The sequence below is a fragment of the Gadus chalcogrammus genome, chromosome 1, assembly GCF_026213295.1.
Source record: "Gadus chalcogrammus isolate NIFS_2021 chromosome 1, NIFS_Gcha_1.0, whole genome shotgun sequence".
Lineage (NCBI taxonomy): Eukaryota > Metazoa > Chordata > Actinopteri > Gadiformes > Gadidae > Gadus > Gadus chalcogrammus.
In genome coordinates, this window is record NC_079412.1 from 16,635,043 (window position 1) to 16,659,493 (window position 24,451).

The 24,451-nt window shown below is 43.8% G+C and overlaps 3 protein-coding genes across 9 annotated transcripts in view; 1 reads left to right on the forward strand and 2 right to left on the reverse strand.

Annotated features, from left to right (window-relative positions):
- The window catches only part of ift122 (intraflagellar transport 122 homolog (Chlamydomonas)), a 26,542-nt gene extending 13,401 nt beyond the window's left edge, over positions 1–13,141 (reverse strand). For both annotated transcript variants that reach the window (XM_056592892.1, XM_056592884.1), the window contains exons 1-18: positions 12,973–13,141; positions 12,384–12,450; positions 12,084–12,168; positions 11,932–12,010; positions 11,755–11,831; positions 11,528–11,594; positions 11,285–11,431; positions 10,564–10,639; positions 9,484–9,675; positions 8,158–8,296; positions 6,960–7,162; positions 5,155–5,292; positions 4,743–4,907; positions 3,868–4,065; positions 2,886–3,026; positions 2,736–2,789; positions 1,488–1,649; positions 324–490 (exon numbers count right to left, since the gene is read on the reverse strand). In XM_056592892.1, the coding sequence (XP_056448867.1) occupies positions 324–490; positions 1,488–1,649; positions 2,736–2,789; positions 2,886–3,026; positions 3,868–4,065; positions 4,743–4,907; positions 5,155–5,292; positions 6,960–7,162; positions 8,158–8,296; positions 9,484–9,675; positions 10,564–10,639; positions 11,285–11,431; positions 11,528–11,594; positions 11,755–11,831; positions 11,932–12,010; positions 12,084–12,168; positions 12,384–12,450; positions 12,973–13,031 (2,216 nt within the window). In that variant the 5' untranslated portion in view covers positions 13,032–13,141. The remainder of the gene's footprint in view (positions 1–323; positions 491–1,487; positions 1,650–2,735; positions 2,790–2,885; positions 3,027–3,867; positions 4,066–4,742; positions 4,908–5,154; positions 5,293–6,959; positions 7,163–8,157; positions 8,297–9,483; positions 9,676–10,563; positions 10,640–11,284; positions 11,432–11,527; positions 11,595–11,754; positions 11,832–11,931; positions 12,011–12,083; positions 12,169–12,383; positions 12,451–12,972) is intronic.
- LOC130384647 (uncharacterized) lies at positions 13,116–18,895 on the forward strand. 5 transcript variants are annotated; one of them, XR_008895896.1, is made up of 12 exons: positions 13,116–13,277; positions 13,473–13,684; positions 13,796–14,607; positions 14,727–14,792; positions 14,936–15,070; positions 15,191–15,340; positions 15,442–15,545; positions 15,644–16,447; positions 16,551–16,916; positions 17,056–17,115; positions 17,313–17,502; positions 17,701–18,895. XR_008895896.1 is itself a non-coding variant. In XM_056592955.1 (6 exons), exons 1-6 carry the CDS (start codon positions 16,321–16,323, stop codon positions 17,809–17,811), a joined length of 753 nt encoding a protein of 250 aa, XP_056448930.1. In that variant the 5' UTR covers positions 15,719–16,320; the 3' UTR covers positions 17,812–18,895. The 5 variants fall into 5 exon arrangements, 2 of the variants coding, with proteins under 2 accessions (XP_056448930.1, XP_056448938.1); XR_008895895.1 differs by having other exon boundaries at positions 13,117–13,684; positions 16,551–16,687; positions 16,789–16,916; XR_008895894.1 differs by having other exon boundaries at positions 13,117–13,684.
- LOC130384668 (protein disulfide isomerase Creld1) lies at positions 17,798–24,449 on the reverse strand. Of its 2 annotated transcripts, none has more exons than XM_056592985.1 (11): positions 24,271–24,449; positions 22,837–22,963; positions 21,925–22,007; positions 21,593–21,703; positions 21,373–21,464; positions 21,038–21,217; positions 20,827–20,922; positions 20,632–20,715; positions 20,189–20,284; positions 19,949–20,089; positions 17,798–19,444 (listed from the first exon to the last, which is right to left on the reverse strand). In XM_056592985.1, the coding sequence occupies exons 2-11, from the start codon at positions 22,951–22,953 to the stop codon at positions 19,224–19,226; spliced, it is 1,221 nt and encodes a 406-aa protein (XP_056448960.1). In that variant the 5' UTR covers positions 22,954–22,963; positions 24,271–24,449; the 3' UTR covers positions 17,798–19,223. The 2 variants fall into 2 exon arrangements, with proteins under 2 accessions (XP_056448960.1, XP_056448952.1); XM_056592977.1 differs by having other exon boundaries at positions 17,799–19,444; positions 24,147–24,449.
- Positions 24,450–24,451: the final 2 nt, after the last annotated feature.

Here is a 24,451-nt window from a genome sequence, read left to right on the forward strand (position 1 = left end):
ACCAAACAACTTAATAGCGCGGAACCAAACAATCTGCACAGACGCTGAGGGCTATTAGGGGGTGATATAAAACATCTAAAGCAAAATCCTATTATCATATCAGTGTGTTGAGTGGGTCATTATAATAACGTTCAAATACAGAGCTTTAACCAAAGCTGGAGCTTTCTGACCCTTTTAAAACGAAAAAATTACTTCATTCGTTCATTCATTCCTCGACTCTTAATTTGACCAAATCGACCAAATCTAGAGCAGGAACCCATCAACATTAGAATGCTCATGGCACATGTCATCGTCACACAACCATCAGGGCGCCTGCTACCCACATGTCGGCCCAGCCGTGCTCTCCTATGATGTCGATGGCTTTGAGGTGCTCCCCGGCTGACAGGTACATCTCGGCCGCTGCGCGCGGCTCCTTGCTGCTCTTGGCCCAGTCCGCCTGCTTGGCCATCAGCATCCGAGTGTTCTTCGGGTCGGTCGATCCTACAAACTCCTGCAGGGGATGACCAGGGAAAAAGAAGGGGTGTGGACAGTCAGAGAGGTTTGAGGACTATTTACACGTTACCTCGGTTAGCCATTAAGACCAGCATGGCGGTTATCCGACATGTAAAGGCCGGTGTGTTGGATTAGCACTGGTGATTAGTGGTGGTGGCCTAGGCACCCAGTTTGCAGCTAACTTGAGCAAGAGGACACCGAAATAGCCCCAACATAGGAAGTCTCTGCTACCTAAAACAAACAGACAGAGTCCAGATGGCTATGCAGCCATGTCAACACACATCAAGAGGGGCTCAACGCATATGCAGACTGATAGGTGCACACACACACACACACACACAATGAAAATAAGCAGTGTATAGCCGTTTCATATGTCGAAGGAATAGAAAGCGTCCAGAAGATCAAAGTGACTTGCACACAGTAAACATACAAAATACTAGTTGGCCTCAACTCCAACTGACCTCATCCAATGTAGTATCCAATGGCATGCTCAGCTTGGGATTGTGTGTGAGTGTGTCAGTTTAATGTTCCCTCAGAGGTCTAATTGACAGTGTGTGTGGGCGTGTGTGCGTGTGCGTGTGCGTGTGTGTGTGTGTGTGTGTGTGTGCGTGTGCTGATCATGTGATATATGAAGAGCTGCCAGTGACAGATCAGGCTCAGGAAGATGGAGCATGAAGGATCACAGGGCCCCAACTTGGCTTGGCCCAGCGTTGTGAGGCAAAACACATGTTCTGTTCCTCCAAACAAAGCACTGCTTCCCAGGTCTACACTCTTTTTTTTACCTTTGCGATTCCATTTCACACACAGATGTTTATCATATTCTGTTGTCACTTTATTATCATCATTACAGTTATTATTACTAATGTGTTTTTCCTGTGAGCTGCTGCAACGGCCTTCGTTCTCCCTCGGGGGAATCATCAAACATCGATCCGTCTATGGTGCGGCGGGCCACTGCTTGTGTCTGTGTATGGGTATGTGTGGACAGGGGGGCTCACCTTGGCGTACTCGAACATGCGCAGGTCGGTGTACATGCTCAGGGCCCGGGGCTGGTGGCCGGTGCGCTTGTACAGCTTGGCGGCGTCGTGGAACTTGCCCTGGTAGGCGTGCACGTCGGCCAGGAAGAGCTCGTTGTCGCTCTCGCCTCGCTTCTTCCTCTCCTGCAGGGGGGCGACAGAAGGGGGGTCACATCGGCACAGGCGCTTAGGCAAGAGACAAGCCCCGATTTGAGTGTGTGTGTGTGTGTGTGTGTGTGTGTGTGTGTGTGTGTGTGTGTGTGTGTGTGTGTGTGTGTGTGTGTGTGTGTGTGTGTGTGGTTGAGTGTGAGTGTGAGTGTGTGTGACGTTCACACGTACAAGCGGCAATGTGCAAGTCATGCACACAGAGATACACGCGAGACGAACACACACACATCAATCGGCACACTCAAACATGTGTAAGAATGCACACACATGCGTGCACTCACGCACACACACAGACATACACACGCATATACACACACAAACACAGACAAAAAGGACATAGATAAAGAATGCCTGGGCTTCAGGACGAGGTCAGCCCCATAGCAAGAGCAGCAACTGCTGCCCCACAGTCAGAGCGCTGGGAGAACAAACACCATTTCTGTGGATATCAATGAACCTTTCATTCCATATCAACTCCGATCAGCTGGAAGAAAGGGCCCTTTCAAAGAGCCACTTTCTCTCTTTTTCAAAAACTAACGTTCGGAGCCATTCTTATCTTATCACACCGAATATATGTAAAAATGGAGAAAGCACATGAATGCATTTATGGTCCCACCATTAGCTGGAATTAAACGTCATTTTTTACTGGAGGGCTGAGTGTTAAAGGCCTATGTGTGTCAACGGGTGGAGTGTGGATAAGACACAAGATTATGCAGAGGCTTGTCTCCTCAATGTTTTTGGATTAAAGTAGAAGCCAGGGGAAAGCTTACAATGGAAATGTGTAATGAAGGACGTGTGTAGGAGTGGGAGTGCATGTCTGTGTGTAAGTCGTGCGAATTTGTGTGTAAGACGTGTGTGTGTTCTTGTATGTGTGTGGTGTGTGTCTGGTTGTGCGAGCGAGTGTGTGCATGGACTATTCCTTTCCTTCCAACCTGATGATGCAAGTGCCTTCCAGCCAAGTCCTTTGCAACCCTCCAAACTTATGTTAACCTTAACCTTTCTCAAGCAGAGCCTTAATACCTTTATCCCATAAAAAAAAAATAATAACGTATCCAAATGTTTTACCTCAATGCTGTTGATGAGTTCCAGATAACGTAGATCCCTTATTCTGATGAAAGCCTGCAAAATAAAACAAAAATATTATATTCATACTTTTCAGTGTGCTTTGAAAAAATAGTGTGTGCAAGACTTGAGGGGGCTGGGGGTATAACTGGCCTTCTTGGCAGTGTCAAAGTCAAGCCCCTCCAGGGCCTCTGTAGCCAGATCCCTCCAGTCGTTGTCAGTCACACCCAGGCAGGCGATTTGGTAAGCCTCCTTAAACATCTTCCTCTCCAGGTACTGGTACATGGGAGCGGACTGAGGACAGGGAGGAGTTTAGGATAGCGCCGTCAAACACAGCTGCTGAGACGGCCCAGCGAAGACACGGGCGGTAAATCATGATCATCGCCGCTTCTAAAAGGCCCAGCACCCAGCACCAGACTGACCCAACGTCTCCTCTAACTGGATTACCCACTGATCACTGATGTCTGCCTGTATTTCAAAACGGATTATCGCAACACTAGTTGGGAATTTTACACATTTAAATACATTTTGAGTAGTTCAACCTCCGTATGTCTCAACGTCTGCTTATGAATAAAAGATTTGTATATAATCCGATTAAACTAAATCAAAAGGTTAATTTACATGCACATTAATCATCATCCTAATTAAAACCTCACTACTCACTTACCACTTATGCCTACAACACTGATAAGTGATCCTTGCCATAGTGATAAGCCCCGATATTCTACTATCACTGCACAATGTCACAATGTCTGAATGGATCCTTTGTAGGCAGCCATCAGACCACCTGGTGTGTGTGTGTGTGTGCGTGTGTGTTTGTGTTGTCTGTGTGCATGCGTGTGCATGTGCGTGCATATGTGTGTGTGTGTGTGTGTGTTTGTGTTGTCTGTGTGCATGCGTGTGCATGTGCGTGCATGTGTGTGTGTGTGTGTGTGTGTGTGTGTGTGTGTGTGTGTGTGCGTGTACGTGTGTGTGTGTGTGTGTGTGTGTGTGTGTGTGTGTGTGTGTGTGTGTGTGTGTGTGTGTGTGTGTGTATGCGTGTGCATGTGCGTGCATATGTTTGTGTGTGTGTGTGCATATGTTCATGTGTGTGTGTGTGCGTGTGTGTGTGCGTGACCCCTGCAGCGAGAACTACCTGGGGCACCTCCACGGCGGACATGGAGTAGACGTGCAGACAGAAGATCTTGGAGCCGTTGTAGCCCACCACAAAGCCCTGGAGCTTCTGCTGGTGCACGGGGAAGTTACTGGCCTTAATGTTGAGGTAGCCGCTGCCGGAGAAGCACAGCATGTCCTCGCACTGCGTGTTCCAGGCCACGCTGTTGGCATTGGGCTCCTGGAGGGGGAGAGAAAGGTGATTATGGAGACAACACAACAAGGCCCACGGGGGGTGTTCTGGGGAGGAGCATGGCACAGAGAGCTAATTCTGGCAGGGAGTTCCTTATATATATATATGATTGTTTTTACAGCTAGTGTCAATTAATTTATTCATTCATATTTTCATCAGTCATCTTTAAATCCACACAGTATCATAACTAATGTAAAATGTCCCTTGCGTTGCACAATAAATATCAGTCTGGCTTTGGCTGGGCAGCAGAGCATTACCACATATGGGTGTGGCCTTATATTGTTCAAAGTTCTCCAGTCAAACAGAGTGACTCTGTTGCTCCCTTTGCTCATGCTGAATCCAGTGTGAAGCAGTAAATCAAAAACAGATTATTCTCAGATAAAAGCCTTCCCTGCAAATGTCTGTTGACCTTCAACATCGTTATTCAGTCTATCTAGGACAAAACAGTTAGGATCACTCTGTTGTTTTTCACACTCTCCGTGGGCGGCGCCATTGTTATGAATATCTGCCTACTGGGAAGTTCCTGGCTGATCATGCACTGAAAATCCCTCCCCTTGCTCAGATAATTTTTCTGGAAAAGGCTTTCAAAGGGCTCTGCTGTCTGCAGTGAGTAACATGATGTAAACCGGACGGATCAGAATGGTCCCACAAGGTAGCCAGCTGACCTGGAAGAGCAGTTCTTTGGTGTTGATGTCGTAGACCAGGCAAGTGTTGTGCTCGTCCACCACAGCCAGCTTGTTGCGCGACGTGCTCATGTCCAGGCATCGCACCGACGTGGACAGCTTCAGTAGGGTAATGGCAAACGGGTTGTCCACAAAGATCTTCAGGATCTACACCATGGGGAGAGAACCAGAGCTTGCTAGGATTACAAGAAACATGAGCAGTGTTCAACTTCAGGAATGAAGTTCAGCATGAGTCAATAAAAACAAAATCTGAATCCATAAAAACAGCCCTCAAACCATAAATGAGCCCAACTTTGATGTTGGTCAGAGCGTCAACTTTAAAGCAATCGAATATGCTTCCTATTCCTTTTCACAAAATGGCATGAGAGTTGATCTGGTTATGATGATGACTCACAGCCCCGTTCTTCAGCCCCACCAGCAGGCCCTCTCTGCCAGGCGGTCCCCCTATCACTTTGATGTACCGAATCAGTGACTCCATCAGCCACTCCTTCTCCTTTACGCTGGTGAAGGACAGGCACTGCAGCCTCTTCTCCTATGGGAGGCAGGGAGAGAGACAGAATTTAAATATTTGACACACAATGTATGCATATTTTCACTGTAAATACACATTTACATTTATATTATTCTTATATATAGGATTGAATTTAATTTTGTTAAAATGTTTATTATTTTACATATTATTACGTTGACTCTTATTTTATTATTGTGTTTTGGCAATGTGAATGTACGTTTTCCATGTGAGTAAAGCCCTTCAAATCTTTAATCTTGAGAGAGAGAATGGGAGAAAGAGGCAGAGACCAAGACAGAGAGGGAGACAGAGAGAGAGAGAGAGAGAGAGAAAGAAAGAGATAGACAGAGAGGGTGACAGAGAGAGAGACAAATAAAGAAAGAGAGACAAAGGCAGAGACAGACAGATGAGCAGAAGAGACCGTGGCAGAGACCGAGAGCAGAGGGAGAGAAGGGAAGCAGATAGGGAGATAAAGGATTGTCATTCAGAGCACGCCACCCCTTATCTAGCCGAGAAGAGATGGCCATTAGTGTGGCCCTGGACAACTTATTCAACAGGATTATTCAACTTCGACTCCCCCCCCATTCCCCCCATCAAGAAGGCATACAGTGCTGTCCTCCCGTTAAAACGCAGCCAAGTGGACGGGTAACATTTGCAACACATCTATTAAAGGACAAATGTAGATTTATTTGAAAAAGAGACATGCAAAACCTATACGCTCATTTATAAAGATAACAGCCTGTCTCGAGCAGAGAGAGAGAGAGAGAGAGAGAGAGAGAGAGAGAGAGAGAGAGAGAGGAGAGAGAGAGAGAGAGAGAGAGAGAGAGAGAGAGAGAGAGAACAAGAGAGAGAACAAGAGAGAGAACAAGAGAGAGAGAGGCAGACAGAGCGAGAGGATCCCTCTCAGACAAAGACAGAATTAAACAAAAAAAAAAACTGTCTGTTACACTGTGTGTACTCCCACTCAGCAATAACGTTTGTAAGATTCATAGAGACAAGATGCAGACACATATGTTCCGGGGTTCAGAGCGATACACCAGATTTCCTCTCCTCCTTCCTCTGTCCTGCTTACAGTCTGAAATGGACTGAGAAGGGCAGCGCTTTTGGATCGCACAAACACAGCTGGATTCTTTTACGGGGCACGGCAATAACATCTGGGGAAACCGGCAACTCATGGCCCTTATCTTTATCTGGGGGGCATTTTGGAAGAAGCAGCACGCAGCCCGACCACTAATTCACTCTATTTCCATCATGTTAACAACGCAAGGAAACGTCTCTGTGGGCTCTTTGGCCATTTCTCAGCCGTGCATTAAAGTCATTTGCATAGGACACGAATGTCACCACGGGTCATTGGAAGTCAGTCTGGAGAGAGGAAAGCAGGGAAACCGCTGCTGTTGTTCCAGAACATTACCGGGCTGACTTGGAAATAAACATCCGCAAGCAAAGGAATCGTGCAATTGTAGCGTGAACACAGAGAGAATACCTGAACCATTTTTCACTTTAAAACAATATACAACATGTCCTTTGTCAAATGCTTTCACACAATGAGTGCATACATTCTGAGCAGGGGTGATGAGAAAATAATTGATTTGAACCCCAAAACCCTGGCGATACTAACGCCATGGTGTACCAATTGAGCTACAGAGGATAATACCCTTTCCCTTCATTGAATAATGTCCCGTTTATCTAACCTGGCACAGGATGATGTGCTGGGAGCAGACCACCAGCAGGTTGCACTCAAACTTCCTGCAGATCTTCTCCTTGATGCGGTAGTGCATGTCCGACGTGTCGTCCGAGTAGAGCTCGTAGATGAGGATCTTCTCGGGCAGTTGGATGGCCAGCCGGTTCCTGTAGATGGCGATCTTCTTCACCAGCTCCCGGCACTTGATCCTGACTGTGAGAGGGGAGAGGGAAGGAGGAGAGGAGGGAAGAGGAGATCAAGATCAGCAGGCTCAGAAGAGGTTCAAATGTTGCAGGTTATTTTTGTATGTATTTTATCATATGAAACATTATAATCGTAAGAATACTCATGAAAGAATATTGAGGCTGGATATTGCTCGCCAAACTAAAGAACCTTTTGATTTATTCTTCTCGTTATACGTTGTTAACTTCCTTCCACACCACGCTACTGTTACCCGATATTGGATGTCAACACCTTCCTCAAGCACCGTTAACACATAGTGGCAGCTAAATTACTGGGATAACATTGCAGGCAGTGTTAGTGATTTATACTATTCACACATGCAGGTAGGTTCGGGAACATTTTGCTTGCACCCATTCATGCATGGCATAGCAATACCGGAGTATGGGCCACGAGACCAGCAGAGGGCCGTAATGCAACACTCAGAGGAGTCACAGACTCAGTCTTGAGAGTGGTTCGATCCCTCTACACGTATGGCTGGCAGCTGCCATAAAACTCATGGATTGAGAGGAGCTCCAATATTTCGGATCCTTTCCAGAAAAAAAAAGCTTGTGTACGAACATCAGAAGCTGTGTTGATTTGCTTATCGGATCACCCGATAAGCATTGGGGCGTTGAGATAAACAGTCGCCGATTTCATATACGTCCTCAGTGGAGTCTTGTGATTGTTTCGCTCAAACTATGTGTTAGAGTCTTAAGCCAGTCAACGTAACCCTTTACGTGCCTTGACCCCGGAAACGTGACTGCTTTCAATCACTACCCGGACGTAAAGGAAGCGATCCGGAAATATTACCACGTCATTGTCAGGGAAATTGACGGTGCGGATTTGGTGAAATATAGATCCTGGTTCCCATCCCCACATGAAAATGGAAATCTTCGGGAACTTTGCAGGGTAAGACTGCATGTGTGAAAAGGTGCTTAGAAAAGACAGACAGAGAGAAGGACAGAGAGGCGGACAGAGCCCGGCACCTTTTTGCTCGGTGATGAGGTGCTGCACGATGACGTCTGTCATGCTGTCCCTGTACGCGTAGCGGTCCTTGTAGAGGCCGTGAACCGTGCTGAAAATCAGCTGGTAGAAGGCAATGGTCCCGTCCTGGCAGCCCAACACCTGGCATGCGAGAGGGAGACAGAATGAAAGGAGGGACAGATAAGAATATAACAGCACATCCCATTAACACGTCTATAAAAAGAAATGTAAGAGTGGCAGAATGTTCGCGTTGTTAAAAAAACGGTGTCTCGCGCGGCGGCACCAGGGCTACTCACAGCTCCTGCTCTCTCGCGCTCATACGCCGTGTCACACTCCGTTTAGTTATAGGGTGTGTGGGGGGGGGGATGTGCAGGGATGTGAGGGAGGGAGAATAAGTACGACTTTGTATGACTGTAATTCAAAGTGGTTGCTGGTAAAATATGTCAATGGTGGATGGTTGATTTTTTTTATAATTGATACGTCATCTTCTTTCCTATCGATAACCTTTTTTTTTTTTTACTCTAAACGAAAATAACTTTCTGTATAATTTTTCTGTAGTTACTCCACACACACTAAATTATTTAATCTTAATGTACAGCCAATGTGCATTATTAATTCATTAGAGCATCAACCTACAGAGAATCATAACCCACAGGAGTCAGTAAGGGAATCATAACCTCCAAGGAGTCATAACCTACAGGGAGTAATAACATACAGGTAGTCATAAAGGGAGTCATAACCTACAGGGTGTAACAACATACAGGTAGTCATAAAGGGAGTCATAACCTACAGGGAGTAACAACATACAGGTAGTCATAAAGGGAGTCATAACCTACAGGGTGTAACAACATACAGGTAGTCATAAAGGGAGTCATAACCTACAGGGAGTAACAACATACAGGTAGTCATAAAGGGAGTCATAACCTACAGGACTCATAACCTACAGGAGTCATAATGTACAGGGAGACATAAAGAGAGTCATAACCTACAAGGAATCATAACCTACATGGTGTATCAACCTACAGAGAATAATAAAGGGAGTCATAACCTACATGGTGTATCAACCTACAGAGAGTAATAAAGGGAGTCATAACCTACATGGTGTATCAACCTACAGGTAGTAATAAAGGGAGTCATAACCGTCATGGTGTATCAACCTACAGAGAGTATTAAAGGGAGTCATAACCTACATGGTGTATCAACCTACAGAGAGTAATAAAGGGAGTCATAACCTTCATGGTGTATCAACCTACAGGGACTCATACAGTGAGTCATAACCTACAGGGGCTAACCCGGGGGATAGTCATCTCCTGGAGACGTTGACCCACCACATAGTTGGAGTCAGGCTTGACCCGGCACGTCCACACCCAGGAGTTCTGCTCCCCGACAGTGCCTAGCCGAACCCCGTCCTTGGTGTAGAGGGAGGCCTGCTTGTCCGAGCCGCACATGACGATGTACTCGCCCTTGGAGAAGTAACTGACGCAGCAGGGGTCGTAGGTCAGCGGTCGGTCTTTACCGATCTTTGATGAAATGGAAAGAAAGAAAAAAAAACATGAAGGAAAAAAGGAGTGTTCTTCTCAATTCTGAAGGATAAATAAATCATGTAGGATGAAGGGACCCAGGACAACCAGAGATCACTGTCAGAGACACCAATCAACACACTGCAATCTATTGAACCCTCACTTTGGGAATACAATGAACACAAAAGAAAAATGTTTCTCTGTCTTTATTGTGGTGGTACTCAAGGTCCATTGCGCATAATGATATCACTTTCAGCTGGGTGCATCTGTTTCTGCTCACTCTGGGAAGGAACCTTCTCAACCGTCAGCCTACTTGTACACTGAAATACACATTTGGACAGTTGTTTTATTACGAGCTATTTTGAGCCACCGTAATCAAAACAGCATGTTCACTTAAACAGATAAACAGGCCGCAGACAATGCCTGAGCCGAAGGTTTGACGCCGGAGAAATGAAGAGTGCATAATTGTCCATAATTACAGCGCTGCCAAAGGAGATTATGGAGGGAGGAAGAAATTCTGGGGGAATTATTATTGGAAGAGGAGCCAAATCGCTTCCAATTCACCAATGTTATGGATTCAACCGCACCTAGATACAAAAGAGGAAAAAACCTGGTCCCCGCCAAAGCCTTAAGAATAACTTGCATTTAAGAAGGGACGATAAGTATTGTCCTGTTTGTATTTTTATCAGCAAGGTGATGTTATCAGTTATCTTGTGTTCCAATCAATCAGCCAAACAAATGATGATAAAAAAGAAACTAACTCGTTAACTGCACTCGTCAATCACCTCCTTCAAGCTCCGACAGTGTTTCACACTTTTCGCACAGAGGTGCAAATTGGTGACAGCCTGGTTGTCTGTACTTGCTTACATGGGAGCTGCCGTTGCTCACCTGCTTTCCACTTAGCTGGTAGAAGGACAGCTTCTGGCCCCAGTCCGCCACAGCCAGAATGTCATTGTGCTCATCCCTACGAAAGTGACCAGTAAATAGTTGGTTAACAATTAAGTTATAATGATCAACCATAGTCGTTGGTGAAACCATGATGAGTTTAGCTATTCATCTTGCTATATTCCCTAGTGTATATACCCCTCCTAAAGACATCTTTATTTACTTCCCCTTTCAGTCTTCCTATACCATATGCCATATGTAGATATCTGAATTGAAGAAGCTTTCCTGCTGTCCTTTTTCCGCTGACTCTTCCTCCCACATATTATCTCCATCTGCCGGTTTCTCCCTTCAGTGATTCTCTCGTATAGCTGCTGCTGATGACGAAATGTTTGCCCTGACTGTAGGGGGCGTTATAGAGCAGACACAGCTGCTCTGGCACCAACAGCCATATATCTCCTCATAGTATTCTTGCTCCCAAAACGATGTCCCTCCAGCAGTCCCTGTCATAATGGGAGTGGTTAAACACTGCCATCTGCTGGCCCTGCATTAGATCTGCATCTAAATAACCCTGTATTCTCGATACCTTCTTATATATTTATTATTTTCATCTAGGTGACCTTGAATTTACAATGTAAACAAGGACAACCGTTTTTTTTACACCCGTCATAGAATAAAATTGCTGTGCAGTGCAAGTATGATTAAATTGTTTCTGAGAAGGACTAACTTGGAAGGGTTCCAAGCAATGGACCAGATTGGTGAGGAGGAGCCCCCTGGTTGTTCAATCTTGACCTTCTCTTCCCCGTTCTTGTTCCTGATGCTAACCACTCCGTTCATCATGCCCAGGGCCAGGTACTGGCCGTCATTTGTCCATCTGTGGATAGCAAAACCAAGGAATCAGAAACGCCAAAAATATAAGAATAAGGCTGAAATGTTAGTCGACACTAAAGCGTGTCTGTATGTCACTTACCCACAACATGTTATCTTGCTGCTTACTTTATGCTTTGAAACAGATTTCTGCTCAGGGGACCACAAACCTAAGAATTGTGTGAGAAATTAATGAAACTATCTGTTTGACTTGTGTTCCGACATGAATACATTATTTTCATAATTGTCTGAATACATTTATAAGCAATGCTACTGAACCATCCAAAATCAAGCACAGACATGCACGCACGCACGCATGCACACACTTACCAAAGTCCCCAGATGAACAGGAGGCAAGTTGGTGGGTGACAGGGTTGTAGGCAACACATTGGATGGAGTCATTATGTCTACGTAAGATACAAAAATAAATACGACTATTAAGATCCAAGAATTCTAGCTATATAGAACTACTTTTTACCTGTTATAGTGTGCAAAGAGGACACCCACGTGTATTTCAAAATGCCCTCCAGCTTAGATGTCCATATGATTATGCTTTTGTCAGCCGAACCCGATGCAAACCTCTTTCCTACAGAGAGAGCATGTTAACGTATGGTTTTGCTTGTATTTCAATGATAGTTATGATTAAAAAAAAAAATTACCATCTTTGGCGTAGGCAACACAGTAAACTGTGTCTTTGTGTCCTTTGAGCGGTTGAATAAGAGTGCCATCTGATGTGTCATACACCTGGAAAAACAGCGTTAGGGACCAGGTAGCCTATCATTAATTTATTTGATACAGATGTTATTAATATTTTATTCTTGTGTTTATCAGCTGTGTTTATTCATACTACTTTGTGATGATTTCTGTTGCTATTAACCATAATTCCCCCTCGAAGATAAATACAGAACAATCTATCTATATTCTATAAGTGTGCAATAAAATACACCTGACAGTCTTACCAAAACACGGTTACCAGCAGCAACAATGAGTTGGCTACCATCTGGTTTGAAGGCAAGGTCGTAAATACTGAAAGGGAGGAAAGGAAAGGAAATGAAAATATGAGAGAACTAGATGACACTTCAGTGAATCTGACATGTCGTAGCTGTATTCCTTTACATATACTTGGTGCGTTCATTTAAAACACAGGAAACTTCATTCCTTTAATACAAATAACGGTCACTTGCAGGATGAATCTCACTAACGCCGAATATTGTGCAGCAGCTTCCTATCCATAGAGATGTTAGCCTAGCGGAGCAGCTAGAGACCCCAGCTAACGTTAGCTCCCCTCCACTATATCCTGTGATTACTGAGATGAAGTCCTCGTATACTATTATGTTATAATGCAAAGAGAAGTAAATCGTCACGACAAGACATTGGGAAGGTTAAAAATGCTGTAATTGAAGGAGTGACAAACGTCAAGAAGTATAAATTGGCTAGCTTGGTTACGAGTTAACGTTAGTTGACATAGCAACCCCCGTTGCTACCCATATCCATGCATCAAGTAGAGCTCAGAATTACTCAAAATAGCTCATAAACTTTGGTTCTTACCATTGTTCAATTTTGTCGCGATCGTGAACTTTGTCTATCCATGTCGGCACGGCTCTCATTCTGTCTTTTTACTGTGAATATAATATAGAAACGTTTATTCAACAGGTTTGCACCAGGATCGGCTCACAAATCTACTCCTACTGCGCATGCTCCGAGATTGTGCTTCCTGTGTTTTGATCGGCGCGCGTAGCAAGTAGACGTCAGGGTTGTTTACAGAATGTAAGGAAAGAGCAAAGCAAAGCTATTTTCTGCTCACAGCACCATGAAACATCCCATTGTCAAATTTCAGAGCTGAGGAGATTGAGGTAGGCATGCGTTCGGATGTAACTGCATTATAATTTCGCATTTACAACTAGATACCTAGTTCTTGCATTGTTAGGATGTTCGATATTCGATCTGGGATTCTGAGCAGTCTACTTTTCCCATCAATCGATAGATACCATTAAGATGCCTAAATAAATGACAGCCCTATCTTTATTATATACCCCTGTTAAAACCAGGAATATAAACAATACATAACCGCAATGGATCATCCGATGGCTACATGCAATAGTCAGTTGGACAGTGACACAAATAGAGAAATTATAAATATTCAGACAGACAAGGATGAATCATCATCACATACTTTGAGAATGCCTACTGGCTGGACAAGATTAGTGAAACAACGGAAAGCAGGCAAGACAGCAGGCAAAATGGACGTCTACATTACAAGGTAATTAAATTGGTTCAGATCACATGCATCTATCTAGATGCATGTTAAAAAAAAACAATAGAAGATTACAGCTAATAACCTTAAAATAATAATTTACATCTACTCCTACAGTTCCCAAGGGAAGACATTCCGGTCCAAAGCATCTTTGCAAGCTTTCCTTCTGAAAGATGGAGAAGGAGGTTTACATGTAGACCTCTTTGATTTTAGCACCTCTCAGGATTGGGTGAGACACACATCTCTGGCTGTTCCCGTGGATAAGAGGCCGAGAAGAAGAAAGCTGGCAACAGGTGCCAAAAAGCTGGAAATTAAATCAGAAAGTTTGACTGAATTGTCAGATCTGCTTCCAAGTAAAATGGACAGAAAGAAATCGTCCCCGACCAGAACTGAACATCAAGAAGCCTTTGCACCCAAGCAGACTTTGGACGTCTCGCCTATAATCAAAGAGCAGATCGTAGAAAAGGCAGAGAAAGTTGACATTGGTACTGTGAAAAACATGCAGGTATTTTCAAGGGGAGGGCGGTGTGATACTATGAACGCCGGGGAATGTTTAACGCAGTCTGTGTCTTTAACATCGTTGGGTGATTCTCAACCGGAAAGTAACCTAAGAGGTCGGCTGAGGGAGAAGCTCTTCAAACCGTCTGCTGCTCTGACAAGCCAAGCAAACACCTGGCAGAGGCCGGAGAATACACAGCCAGGCCCCCCGCCTCTGGCTATCATTGTGACTGTTGATGCGGCCGGCCAGCGAGTGAGTGAAGCTGAGACCGAGCAAGGAAGGTATGAGGAAAAGATTCCAGTTGAAGAAGAGCTGAAAACTCTTTCTGAGTTCCAATGTGCTAATAGGGAGAATGAGAATGTCAAGGAGGAAGGGTCCTTGTCACCTGACACGCCTGATGAATGCTGTTCACCAGCAAGAGAACGCCAGAGTATGTATGTTTTATGCATGAGTTATGTTTTTGCGCATGTCACGATATGATATGCATATACTGGTGGCATTAAAAGCATACCTGCATGAGGATGATTCTTGTTGTATGTATTTAAACAGAGTCCACAACCTTGGGTGACAAACGAAAGACCAGCCCCTATTTCAGCGGTAAATCACGAAGAGACGGTAATTGTTACTGAATAAATATATGCAAATAACATAATTGACAATACTAATGTCAATATCAGATGTTTTTTATTTCTGTATTTTATTTTTGTATCTATTTTTTTTAAACAACATTGTGATTTCCCTGTCTTCTCATATTGTAGTTCTCAGCCCACCAAGGAGAAAAGCTTTCAAGAAGTGGACCCCCCCACGCTCCCCATTTTACCTGGTGCAGGAAACCCTTTTTCACAACCCCTGGAAGCTGCTCGTGGCCACCATATTTTTAAACAAGACCAGTGGTGAGTGGATAAATACGGGCAGACAGACAATAAACGCATTAATCATGTAGTACTAGTTCAATTATGTTTAAAAGTCAGACGATATTGGGTTGATGTATGATCTTTATTATTTACCTTCAGGAAAAGTGGCCATTCCGGTTCTTTGGCAGTTCTTTGAGCATTACCCATCTGCTGAAATAACTAAAGATGCAAATTGGAAGTCAATTTCTGAACTTCTGAAGCCACTTGGATTGTATGAGATCAGAGCCAAAATAATAATTCGCTTTTCAGGTAAAGCTTTTACAATTTTCCCACCGTCAAACTGTTAATTGCTAAATATTGATATAGCACATGTGGTCACACTACTGATCCATGTGCTTTTTCTATTACAGAGGAATATCTCAGTAAACAGTGGCGCTATCCAATTGAACTACATGGCATAGGAAAATACGGCAACGATTCCTACAGGATCTTCTGTGTGGAAGAATGGAGAAAGGTACCAAAGATTGTTTTATTACCAGCGGTTTACATTGTCATTGTACAAAATAACTTTCTTAAATCACACGTATGGATTGTTTTGTCGTAATATCTAAGGTCACCCCTCAAGATCACAAGCTGAATAGATACCATGCCTGGCTGGTTGAAAACCACCAGGAGCTGGGCATATGAGGCGGCACAAAGAAACTGCTCAGTGTTTTAATTTCAAAGCGACAATCATTATTCCCCATATTGAATACCCACTCTGACTATAGAACCATGTTAAAAAGTTTTAATGTTAGAAGAGTGAGTTGCTTCAAGTTAACAGGTGCAATGATCCTGCTTCCTTAAATGCTAAAGTAAATTATGTTGAATAAAGTATGTTGAATAAAGTATTTATTAATATCCTGATGTTGTGATGTGTATTTAACCCCCCGAACCCCATTTTTTTCTTACTCCATCCATCCAGTATATGTCTCTATTGGTAGATGGCGACCTAATCACACAGTCTCCTAATCATACAGTAGTCTGTTGTTTTTGCTGGAGTCTAGAGTTTTTTGTCTGTCCTTTGTCAGAGGCTATTCAACTTAAAGTCCACCCTGCTTACTGCTAACAATGGGGCTGGAGGTAAAGTGGTAAAGTGTGTATCTCCAAGGCAACTGTTGCCAATGCAAAACACTCAAGGACAACATTCCGCTTAACAAACACAGGATTAACTAGTACTGTATGGACTGGGATTATATGTATTTATTTTTCATACATCCATTATAGGCTGCACCAGCCGTTTTCTTGGGATGTATGACGATGTAGGGTTCAAAAACGAGAATAGAGAGAGAGAGTTGGAACGCCTGCTAGAAATGGAAAGAATGAAACTTCACCGACTGAGGGACACAGCCGGCTTCAACTTCACCATGAAACTACGTAAGGAAAAAAAACGTTTCAGCTGCATTTGAATGAGTTGAATCTCTGTTTAGATCGTTTTAACTTTGTATCAGTTGACCGTGCGCTGTTTACATCACCGTAGCAGGCATTCGCTTGGCCTCCACTCCGGTGATTATTCCTCACAGCTCACCTCCCTCTCGCCAGAGTCGTTGCCTGATGGTCACGTCTTTGGTGTTGCCAAAGATCTCACATGTGACCCAGTCCTGGAAAGACTTTCAGGTGAATTGAATAGGTCGACCACCAGGCTGAAAACTACAATGCATTACTACTACAGCCTTCTCGATTTAAGATCAATTATTTAGATAATGCTTGGTCTCCAGAGCCTTCACAGGCTGAACCCTCTGCATCCCCCGCTGGTCCCTAAACGCACCGTATGCCTGGAGACGTTGGCTGTCCACCACCACAATCAGCAGAGGTCCCTCTGCATGCAGAGGAAGGAACACTACACGTGAGACAGTCTGTCTTTGAACTGCTCTAATCCAGTCTGATTGTCAGGCGAAAGTTAAAAGGGCGAGAAGAGCTTTGCTTTCTTTGAAAATAGGAGTATGAGTCAGTGATAAACGTCACCTTTTTTCCTGTTCTGACAGGTATCATCAAGGGTGGCGGAGACCTTTCTATGGCACCAGCAGTGAGAGAGAGGATTATCGGTATAAAATAGTCCCCCCCCATTGATTCAACAAGCCTCGGGGTCGTCTTTCATCGTAGGCCTACACCTGCCATGTGTTCCCTACTGCAAATAACAATACAATACCTACCGACCCTGTGACACCGCCGTTCCACTGAAATTCTATCTTTCACTGTTTACTGATGGGGAAGAAAACTGAATGTGCTGTCCTTTCACCAGGAAAGAGATACGAGAGCAGCTGAAAAAGCAGATAGAGGAGAAAGGGGTTCGGTCGAGGCTGCAGCTGGCCAGTAAAGTGATGGAGGCTGACTACATGCACGATGAGGAGCGCCGCGCTGTGACCAGAGACAGAGAGGAGCGCATCAAACACAACAGAGCGATGACGCTTTTCCGAGATGAGAATAAGAAGGTATAAACACTTATATCTCAATGATCATCAACACACGCTTACGATCACAAAATAATTCCTGCACCGGGAAGTACAAAATTATTCCAGTTTCACTTAAGGTTGCTGTAAGGGAATTAACCGACTTCTCCACTGTGTGTGCGTGTGTGCGTGTGTGCGTGTGTGCGTGTGTGCGTGTGTGTGTGTGTGTGGTGTGTGTAGCTAATGGAGCAGACATGGAGAGACAGAGCACTAACCCGATCCCTCGGGGCTCTGGAGGAGAGGGAACTACTGCGCTTAAACCCCATTAACTGGAGTGGAACACTGAAATAGACTGAACCTCAACACATCCACTCTGATCGAGATGCATCTTTTTGGCAGATGGGACAGACTGTGTAATTGCTAATGGGTGGGTTATATTACCCCATTATAATTGGACACAATGAGACCACACTCCAAGTCTCATTCTCCACAGTGCTGGGTAATTGCATGATAACGTTTAGATTTTAATAGAATCAGTTTGTTTTTTGAGGATTTTCCGAGTTCATTGATAAATTGAGAAACCATTATAGAGAATTTCTCAGATTATGTTTAAAGATTTTATTGAAAGTGCAAAAAAAGGAAATATTTTAGGAAGAAATGATTCAAAGCTATTTAATTAAATGGGAAATAATAGTTAGCAAATTATGTTTTTGCAGCAGGGAAGTGAGCCTTCTAGTCTAATAAAGTGGGGGGAAATCACAATCAACCAAATAGCTTGATGGTTTCTAAAAGTCATGGCTCACATAATTCCGTAAAATAAAAAAAGAAAGCAGAACATTTGAAAACATATCACAGTATTAAATTAAAAATCCCCCCAAAAAATATTCTTTGAAACCAATGTCCAGGAAATAAAATAGAGTTTATGTCTTGCATTAAGGAGTGCAAATACATTTCTAAAATACACGTAACCACTCTAGTGTTAGAGCTCATCTGGCAGTTTGACAAATAAATTAAATGAACATGCAGCAGTCGATTCTCGTCCTGAAAAACAGATAATAAATAAACAGACAAAGTCATTGAAGTAACTTTTCACATGCATTCATAAAAAAAAAGTTAAACAATGGAATTAAAATAAAACAGTTCTTCATAATGGATGGATTCCAGAGTATTTCAAGGAGCTTTCTTTGAAATGATAAAGGCTCAACCCCACCCAAGCAGCAGGCCTACATAGTGCAACACCTTACCCAGCAACACCATATCAATAGCTCTACCATTCATTCTGAGAAAGCTTCGGTTTAAAAGCATACAGCCAAATTAAATAACAATAGGATAGACATGATAAATGCTCCGGACGTTCATATTATGTGAATAAATAACTTTCTTTCTTGTGCAATATTTTCCCACAGATGTAAAATGAAAATGCATAATAAATGTGTGACAATCAGTGGTGGTGTAATTGATTTCTTGACCCCTGCTTTTTGCAATGTTGAGGTAGGGGATCAAGTTCAATTCCATCATTTCATTGCATTGCGGTCGTTGCCAAGTACTCCTCCAATGCTCGCGGCTACATAGATATATTCTCCTGCATAGCCTGAGTTTTTGATTCAAACTTATCAGTCCTGTATTTCTAACAGCAGTCCAGGCAGCATTCAAGTAACTTCCCAACCGGAAAGGAGAATTCTGATTGGCTAGTACTTCGAGAGTCACCTTTACCTCTTGCCTGGTTAGCATCCCCGTTTCCTTTATCTAACCCAGGGCTAGGACTAGCGTCCCTTCAGAAAGCCGTCAAGCATGTAATCTCCCTTTTCAGTGAACCAGTAGCCAGCCATCGCCGCCACGCCTCCGATGAAGATGGCAGTAAAGACCATGTCTCCCTTGGCGGCAAGTGTCGCCAGCGCACATATCACCACGCCAAAAAACATCTGCTGCAGCACCAGCACCTCGTCTTCAGTCATATCGTCGAAGAGACCTTTTTCTGGTCCCGCTGGGAAAGTAGACATTACCAAGTTAACAGGGGCTTTCTTAAAATGCTAGTTCTTTGTTTGTTGTTGTTGAATTTGAAGTTGATGTTAAAGCTGGAGGCAATTTGTTGAGATGTATGATCACCGAAATGTATGATGAAGAAATAAAATAACTAAGTGAATCTAGCTAATGATGGGGGGGATGGGTATCTCACCACTAGGATACTATAAGAAATGTAATGGCGCAAGACATTCAGTGATTACATTTCATTCTCTAAGGTCAGATATGCATGTGCCCCGGCAAAGAAGTTCTACCAATGATGTCTTTTCGATTCATATAGCCATTCGTTTTTTCTTTCACTTTTGGTTGTGCGGCAATCTAAATTTGTTACCCCAGATTTTGAGTGTATGGTTGCTTGGATATTGTTCTGGGATGCACTTGGATGGATAAAAGCGTCTTCCCAATGGCTAGCAGCAAATGTACCAATGTTTTGTGTCTGCCAGTGCATACTACGACTAGTACTTACTGGGTAGCTTGTTCTCCACACAGATGCTGTCTCGTCGGATAAAGCCCTGAGCGCAATCACAGTGGAAGGAGCCCTCCTCGTTGGTACATGCCTCGTTCAGCCCCGGACACGCTATCGCCCGTTCGCTACACTCGTCTATGTCTGCAAGAGAGGAGGAGGCAGGAGAAGATGCACGTTTATCAGGGGGCATACTGAAATATTGAGGAATAGATGTGGATCTATTAATATTTTGTCACCTACCAATACATTTGGATCCTCTGAGCCTGTAACCGCGGGCACACTTCTTACAGCGGGCCGGCCCGCTTCCCATGCAGCCCACACATGCCTGGTCACAGCCTGAATACAGAGAATATTATACAGATATTTCAAAAACGAATTTGTGTTGTTATTTAATGTTGTCATAATAAGATTCCCTTCTGAGTATATCATTTTAAAAGCTTACAAATTTCATTTAATTTGTACAGTTATTGTCTCTATACAAATACTAATACTGAGCAGAGCTGGCATGATAAAGAAAGAACAAAAGATACATTGTTTTGCCTTCAAAATAACATTGCAATCAATTCTCAGGTCAGGTCATCTTGTAAACATGACATTCCTGACCTGTGCTTCAGGAAACCAGTTACTTGACAGCGTGGCTGACACGTGTGAGCCAGTAAGGTGTGTGCGGCACGAGAGCTCACCTCTGCACTCGTACGACCCATCGGTGTTGTGACAGTAGGTATTTGTGGGGCAGCGCGCCAACTCGGTGCCACATTCATCAGTGTCTAAAGGAGACGATTAGGGCAAGGTAAACAACCTGTGCCACTTCTGACAAGACAGGTTAGCGCTGAAAATACGCGGGTGAAAAACGAGGAGGGGAAAGAGACCACACTCACCTATACACTTGTTGTCGTGGAGGATCCAGCCTGGTTTACAATCCAGGCATTTGTAATCCTGTGGCCCCAAGCATTTATTACATGAATGGTAGCAGGCTACAGAGGGAGAGAGAGAGAGAGAGGATAAGTCTTACAAGCAGTGCAGAACACATCGACAGATAAGGAGGCCGTCTTGGATCCTGAGGGAGGGGGGGCTGGGGGGGTTAGTCACCTGCACAAGCTGCCGCGCTGTGATTAGAGCTCTTCTCTCTGTAGTAGCCATCCCCACAGTTCTGGCACAGCTGGCCCGAGTATCCCGGGTCACAGACACACCCTCCGTCCCCCAGACGGGTGCCCTCGCCTTCACAGCGGCCCAGGCCCCCGCACACTCCCCCCGGACCGGAGAGACACTCTGCCATGCAGGAAATCACACACACACACACACACACACACATTTATTACTTTTATTATAACAATTTGTGTAGAGATTGAGAACTTTGATTAAAGTGGATCTTTGCAGTTACTGAAAAAAAAGATACAATAATATAGCATGTGTTTTTGTGGAACCTTTGCACTGAGGTCCATAGCGTCCTGGTGGACAACAGAGTCTCAGTTCCTCGATGCACAGCCAATCAAAAAGGTTGGGGGCCTCCTGCTGTCTACAAACAGAAGGACCGTCATTGCAGGTCATATGTGTTGAGTGCACAGTGATACGTGCACAGCATCAATATCAGAAGCGCTGCATCCACGTCATCAAGAGAGGTAGAGAACACACAGCATGGCCTACCTGTGGAACCACCATGTCTCCACCTGGTCCTCGATCTGCTCCAGCAGCTGGTTACATTCAAAGTCAGTCTTCTCACACGCACTTTCGACAATCTCGAGCAGCCTGGTCTCACTGAAACACGGACAGCACAACATAGACTCAGACATCGCAGCGCATGTGAAACCAACAAAACTAAAATAAACTGTCACAAAACAAAACAAAACATGGACGCATGACGTAGCACGATTTTGATGATGAATGGAGTTTGACGGAGGTCAAACTCCAGGTTAAATGTGGAGGTTAAATGTGTCCACTTAACAAAGTAATGTTGAGGGAGTAGACCTCTCTCTTACCTGCGTGCATATTTAGCTAGCTTCTCCTCCTCCCACGCTGTGTTGCCACCGCCAAAGTTCTTACTGGACGTTACTTCCAAGCCCTGAGGAAAGTCAAAAGGAGGTTGAGTAGAAAAGTAGAAAATCACGTGCGAGATCAAAATGTATCATACAAAAATGATTTGAGTTATGCGCTTTTGGCCAAACCACAGTGATTCGGACCTATGAGGAACTACAGGATGGACGGTGATAGACAATTGGTTCCTCCAGTGACAGTTAAATATTTCTTATAAGGTGTACAACTTCATTTCTTTGTAACAAACCATCTTGCGCGTCAAGTAAGGGCAAAGGTGAACCAGAATACAGGGCTGATAGGAAGTGAAATTATCTGTGCCTGAAATTATCAAATACATTCGAAGACACCAGAGAATTGCCTTTCTTGACAACAATAAAAGGAGCGGAACTCGCACACCATGTAGCCGATGCAACAATACGTTTTTATTGCATAAAAGTGTAAGGTGCTACCCAAAGTGCGTGCAAAACGTTTTGAGTCCCATTCAGACCATCCTCAGTGCAATCATACAAAGGTAAAGGACGTACTTATATAGACTACGCCTAGTTGGTGGCAGACATGTCAATCAAAAGGTCAGGTAGGTTGATGTGTTGACTAGACATTTTAAAAGGCACCGCTCACCTATTTTCACTTTCCTTGACAATATACATGTCCGAGCTCAAGCCTGAATTCAGGCACCACGCCTGAATTCTATCAGGCCTATAGAAGGATTTCTAGAGAAATTTTCTCATGATGGATTTACTAATGGATTGCCCCGTTTTACACTTGACAAGTATTTGTAGTTTAGATTTTTTTTTTTAAATACCTGCATTAGAAATGTTATATAGTGCAGGTTTGAAGAAGATGGAAAGATGAGTTACCTTAATGAAGCTGTCAGTAAGTTTGTGGCAGGTCTGGCATGGTGCCGTCTCTACTCTAACCACAGATAGTTCCCAGACGAGTACCAGTAAAGGCAGCGAAGACCAGTCACACCACATCGCTCCTTTCCTGTTGGGGAAGTCACATCAACGCATTTAACAAACCCAAGCATACCATTACTGGGCATAGAAAACTAAGACTTTCTTTATAGAATGAAACAATATGTTGTTTATGTGAACATAAGAAAATGTGTTTCCTTCTTATTCAAAGTAAGGTGACTGCCCTATTTAAAAGTATGAAATCTTGTATGAAAAGAAAGTGAGAAGCGCCGAGTATCAATACTAGACAATCAGACCACATTTTCAACATTCAACAAAACATTTTTTCTAACCAAGTGTGATAAGACATTGACATGATGTTCTGTCACTTTCTGTCAGTATTTTTCTAAATACCTCATTCAGATAGGTTTTTGAAAATTCCCATATCAAAACACTATTGATGGACTATTAGAAATAAATATAAAGAAAAGAGAAGCAGTGTGTCGAGTCGACTCTAGTCCGGTTATACAACTCACTAGTTATAAACCGATGAATAGTTAGAAACAATTGTTTTTATTAGTTAACAGACTTTCCTCATTAGTTGAAATATGTTTGTTATTATAATTTGAGGTGTCAACGAATGAGTAGGCCTACTGCTATCCGAAATTGATTTGTCATTCATCTGTTGGATGTGACTCCAACAGATTCATCCAGGAGATGTTGACATCACACCGATCCGTCTATTTGCAATTTCGGCGCTAAATCACAAATCCCTTGTGTATCATTCCCTTATCACCCAATGTCCACATTATATAATATTTATCATAGTTCCGGTTAAGAAACGCCCAAGCAATTTCCGAAGTTACATACATGGGTTTAAAAAAAGGGGACCAAATGTAACTTTGATTTGAGTAGATGCTATCAGAACAGCGCCAGTCCAATATAAGTGTATCCCTACGTTGATGTAATTTATATCCACAAATCTCCAACTGAGAAGCGATGTCGGGGCAAGGGATGTCCTGTTATCAACCACAGAGCCAGCTCAGCATCAGCACCAACAAGCCTATTAGCCTAACCAGCATTACGCTAAGGTCAGGTAGCTGCTAACCTGGGCCGATTATAGCTTGTACAATTCGAATGTTAGCCCGAAAAGGATGTCTACATGTTGTAAATACAATATAATAATCGCATGTTGAAGAGCTGTGTGAGCTATATTTGACACCCATAGTTGATGTTAGCTAGCTCGGTCTCACAACCGGCTAGCCTGCTCGTACCTTGGTGCAAAATGTGCACGTCGTTGAAACAACTGATGGCCAGATTTCACGCCGGTGGGACAATTTCACGTCTCTAGCCAAACCCCCGATCAAAGAATCAAGAGTTTCATGTTATAGCGGGCACCTTCATGAGCAGGAGGGACTCGGAAGGATGATTGGAGCTGGGCTAGATGAACACACAGCTCCTGTTGGGTGGTTGTCCTTGTGTTCCTTGCAGCTGGGCTGCAGCATGATAGGCGCCGCCCAAGTCCGCTGGGGATTCATTTCATCCACCAATCGCTAACCACTCATGTGAATCACAATGT

Excerpts from the sequence above, each read along its gene's own strand:
- LOC130384647 (XM_056592955.1), top strand. The coding sequence starts at position 16,321 with ATGTATGACGATGTAGGGTTCAAAAACGAGAATAGAGAGAGAGAGTTG. Across the intron at positions 16,917-17,055 it reads CAGAGGAAGGAACACTACAC|GTATCATCAAGGGTGGCGGA; the intron begins GTGAGACAGTCT and ends CTGTTCTGACAG. Across the intron at positions 17,503-17,700 it reads TCCGAGATGAGAATAAGAAG|CTAATGGAGCAGACATGGAG; the intron begins GTATAAACACTT and ends TGGTGTGTGTAG.
- LOC130384668 (XM_056592985.1), bottom strand. The coding sequence starts at position 22,953 with ATGTGGTGTGACTGGTCTTCGCTGCCTTTACTGGTACTCGTCTGGGAA. Across the intron at positions 22,008-22,836 it reads TTACTGACAGCTTCATTAAG|GGCTTGGAAGTAACGTCCAG; the intron begins GTAACTCATCTT and ends GACTTTCCTCAG. Across the intron at positions 20,923-21,037 it reads CAGCGCGGCAGCTTGTGCAG|CCTGCTACCATTCATGTAAT; the intron begins GTGACTAACCCC and ends CTCCCTCTGTAG.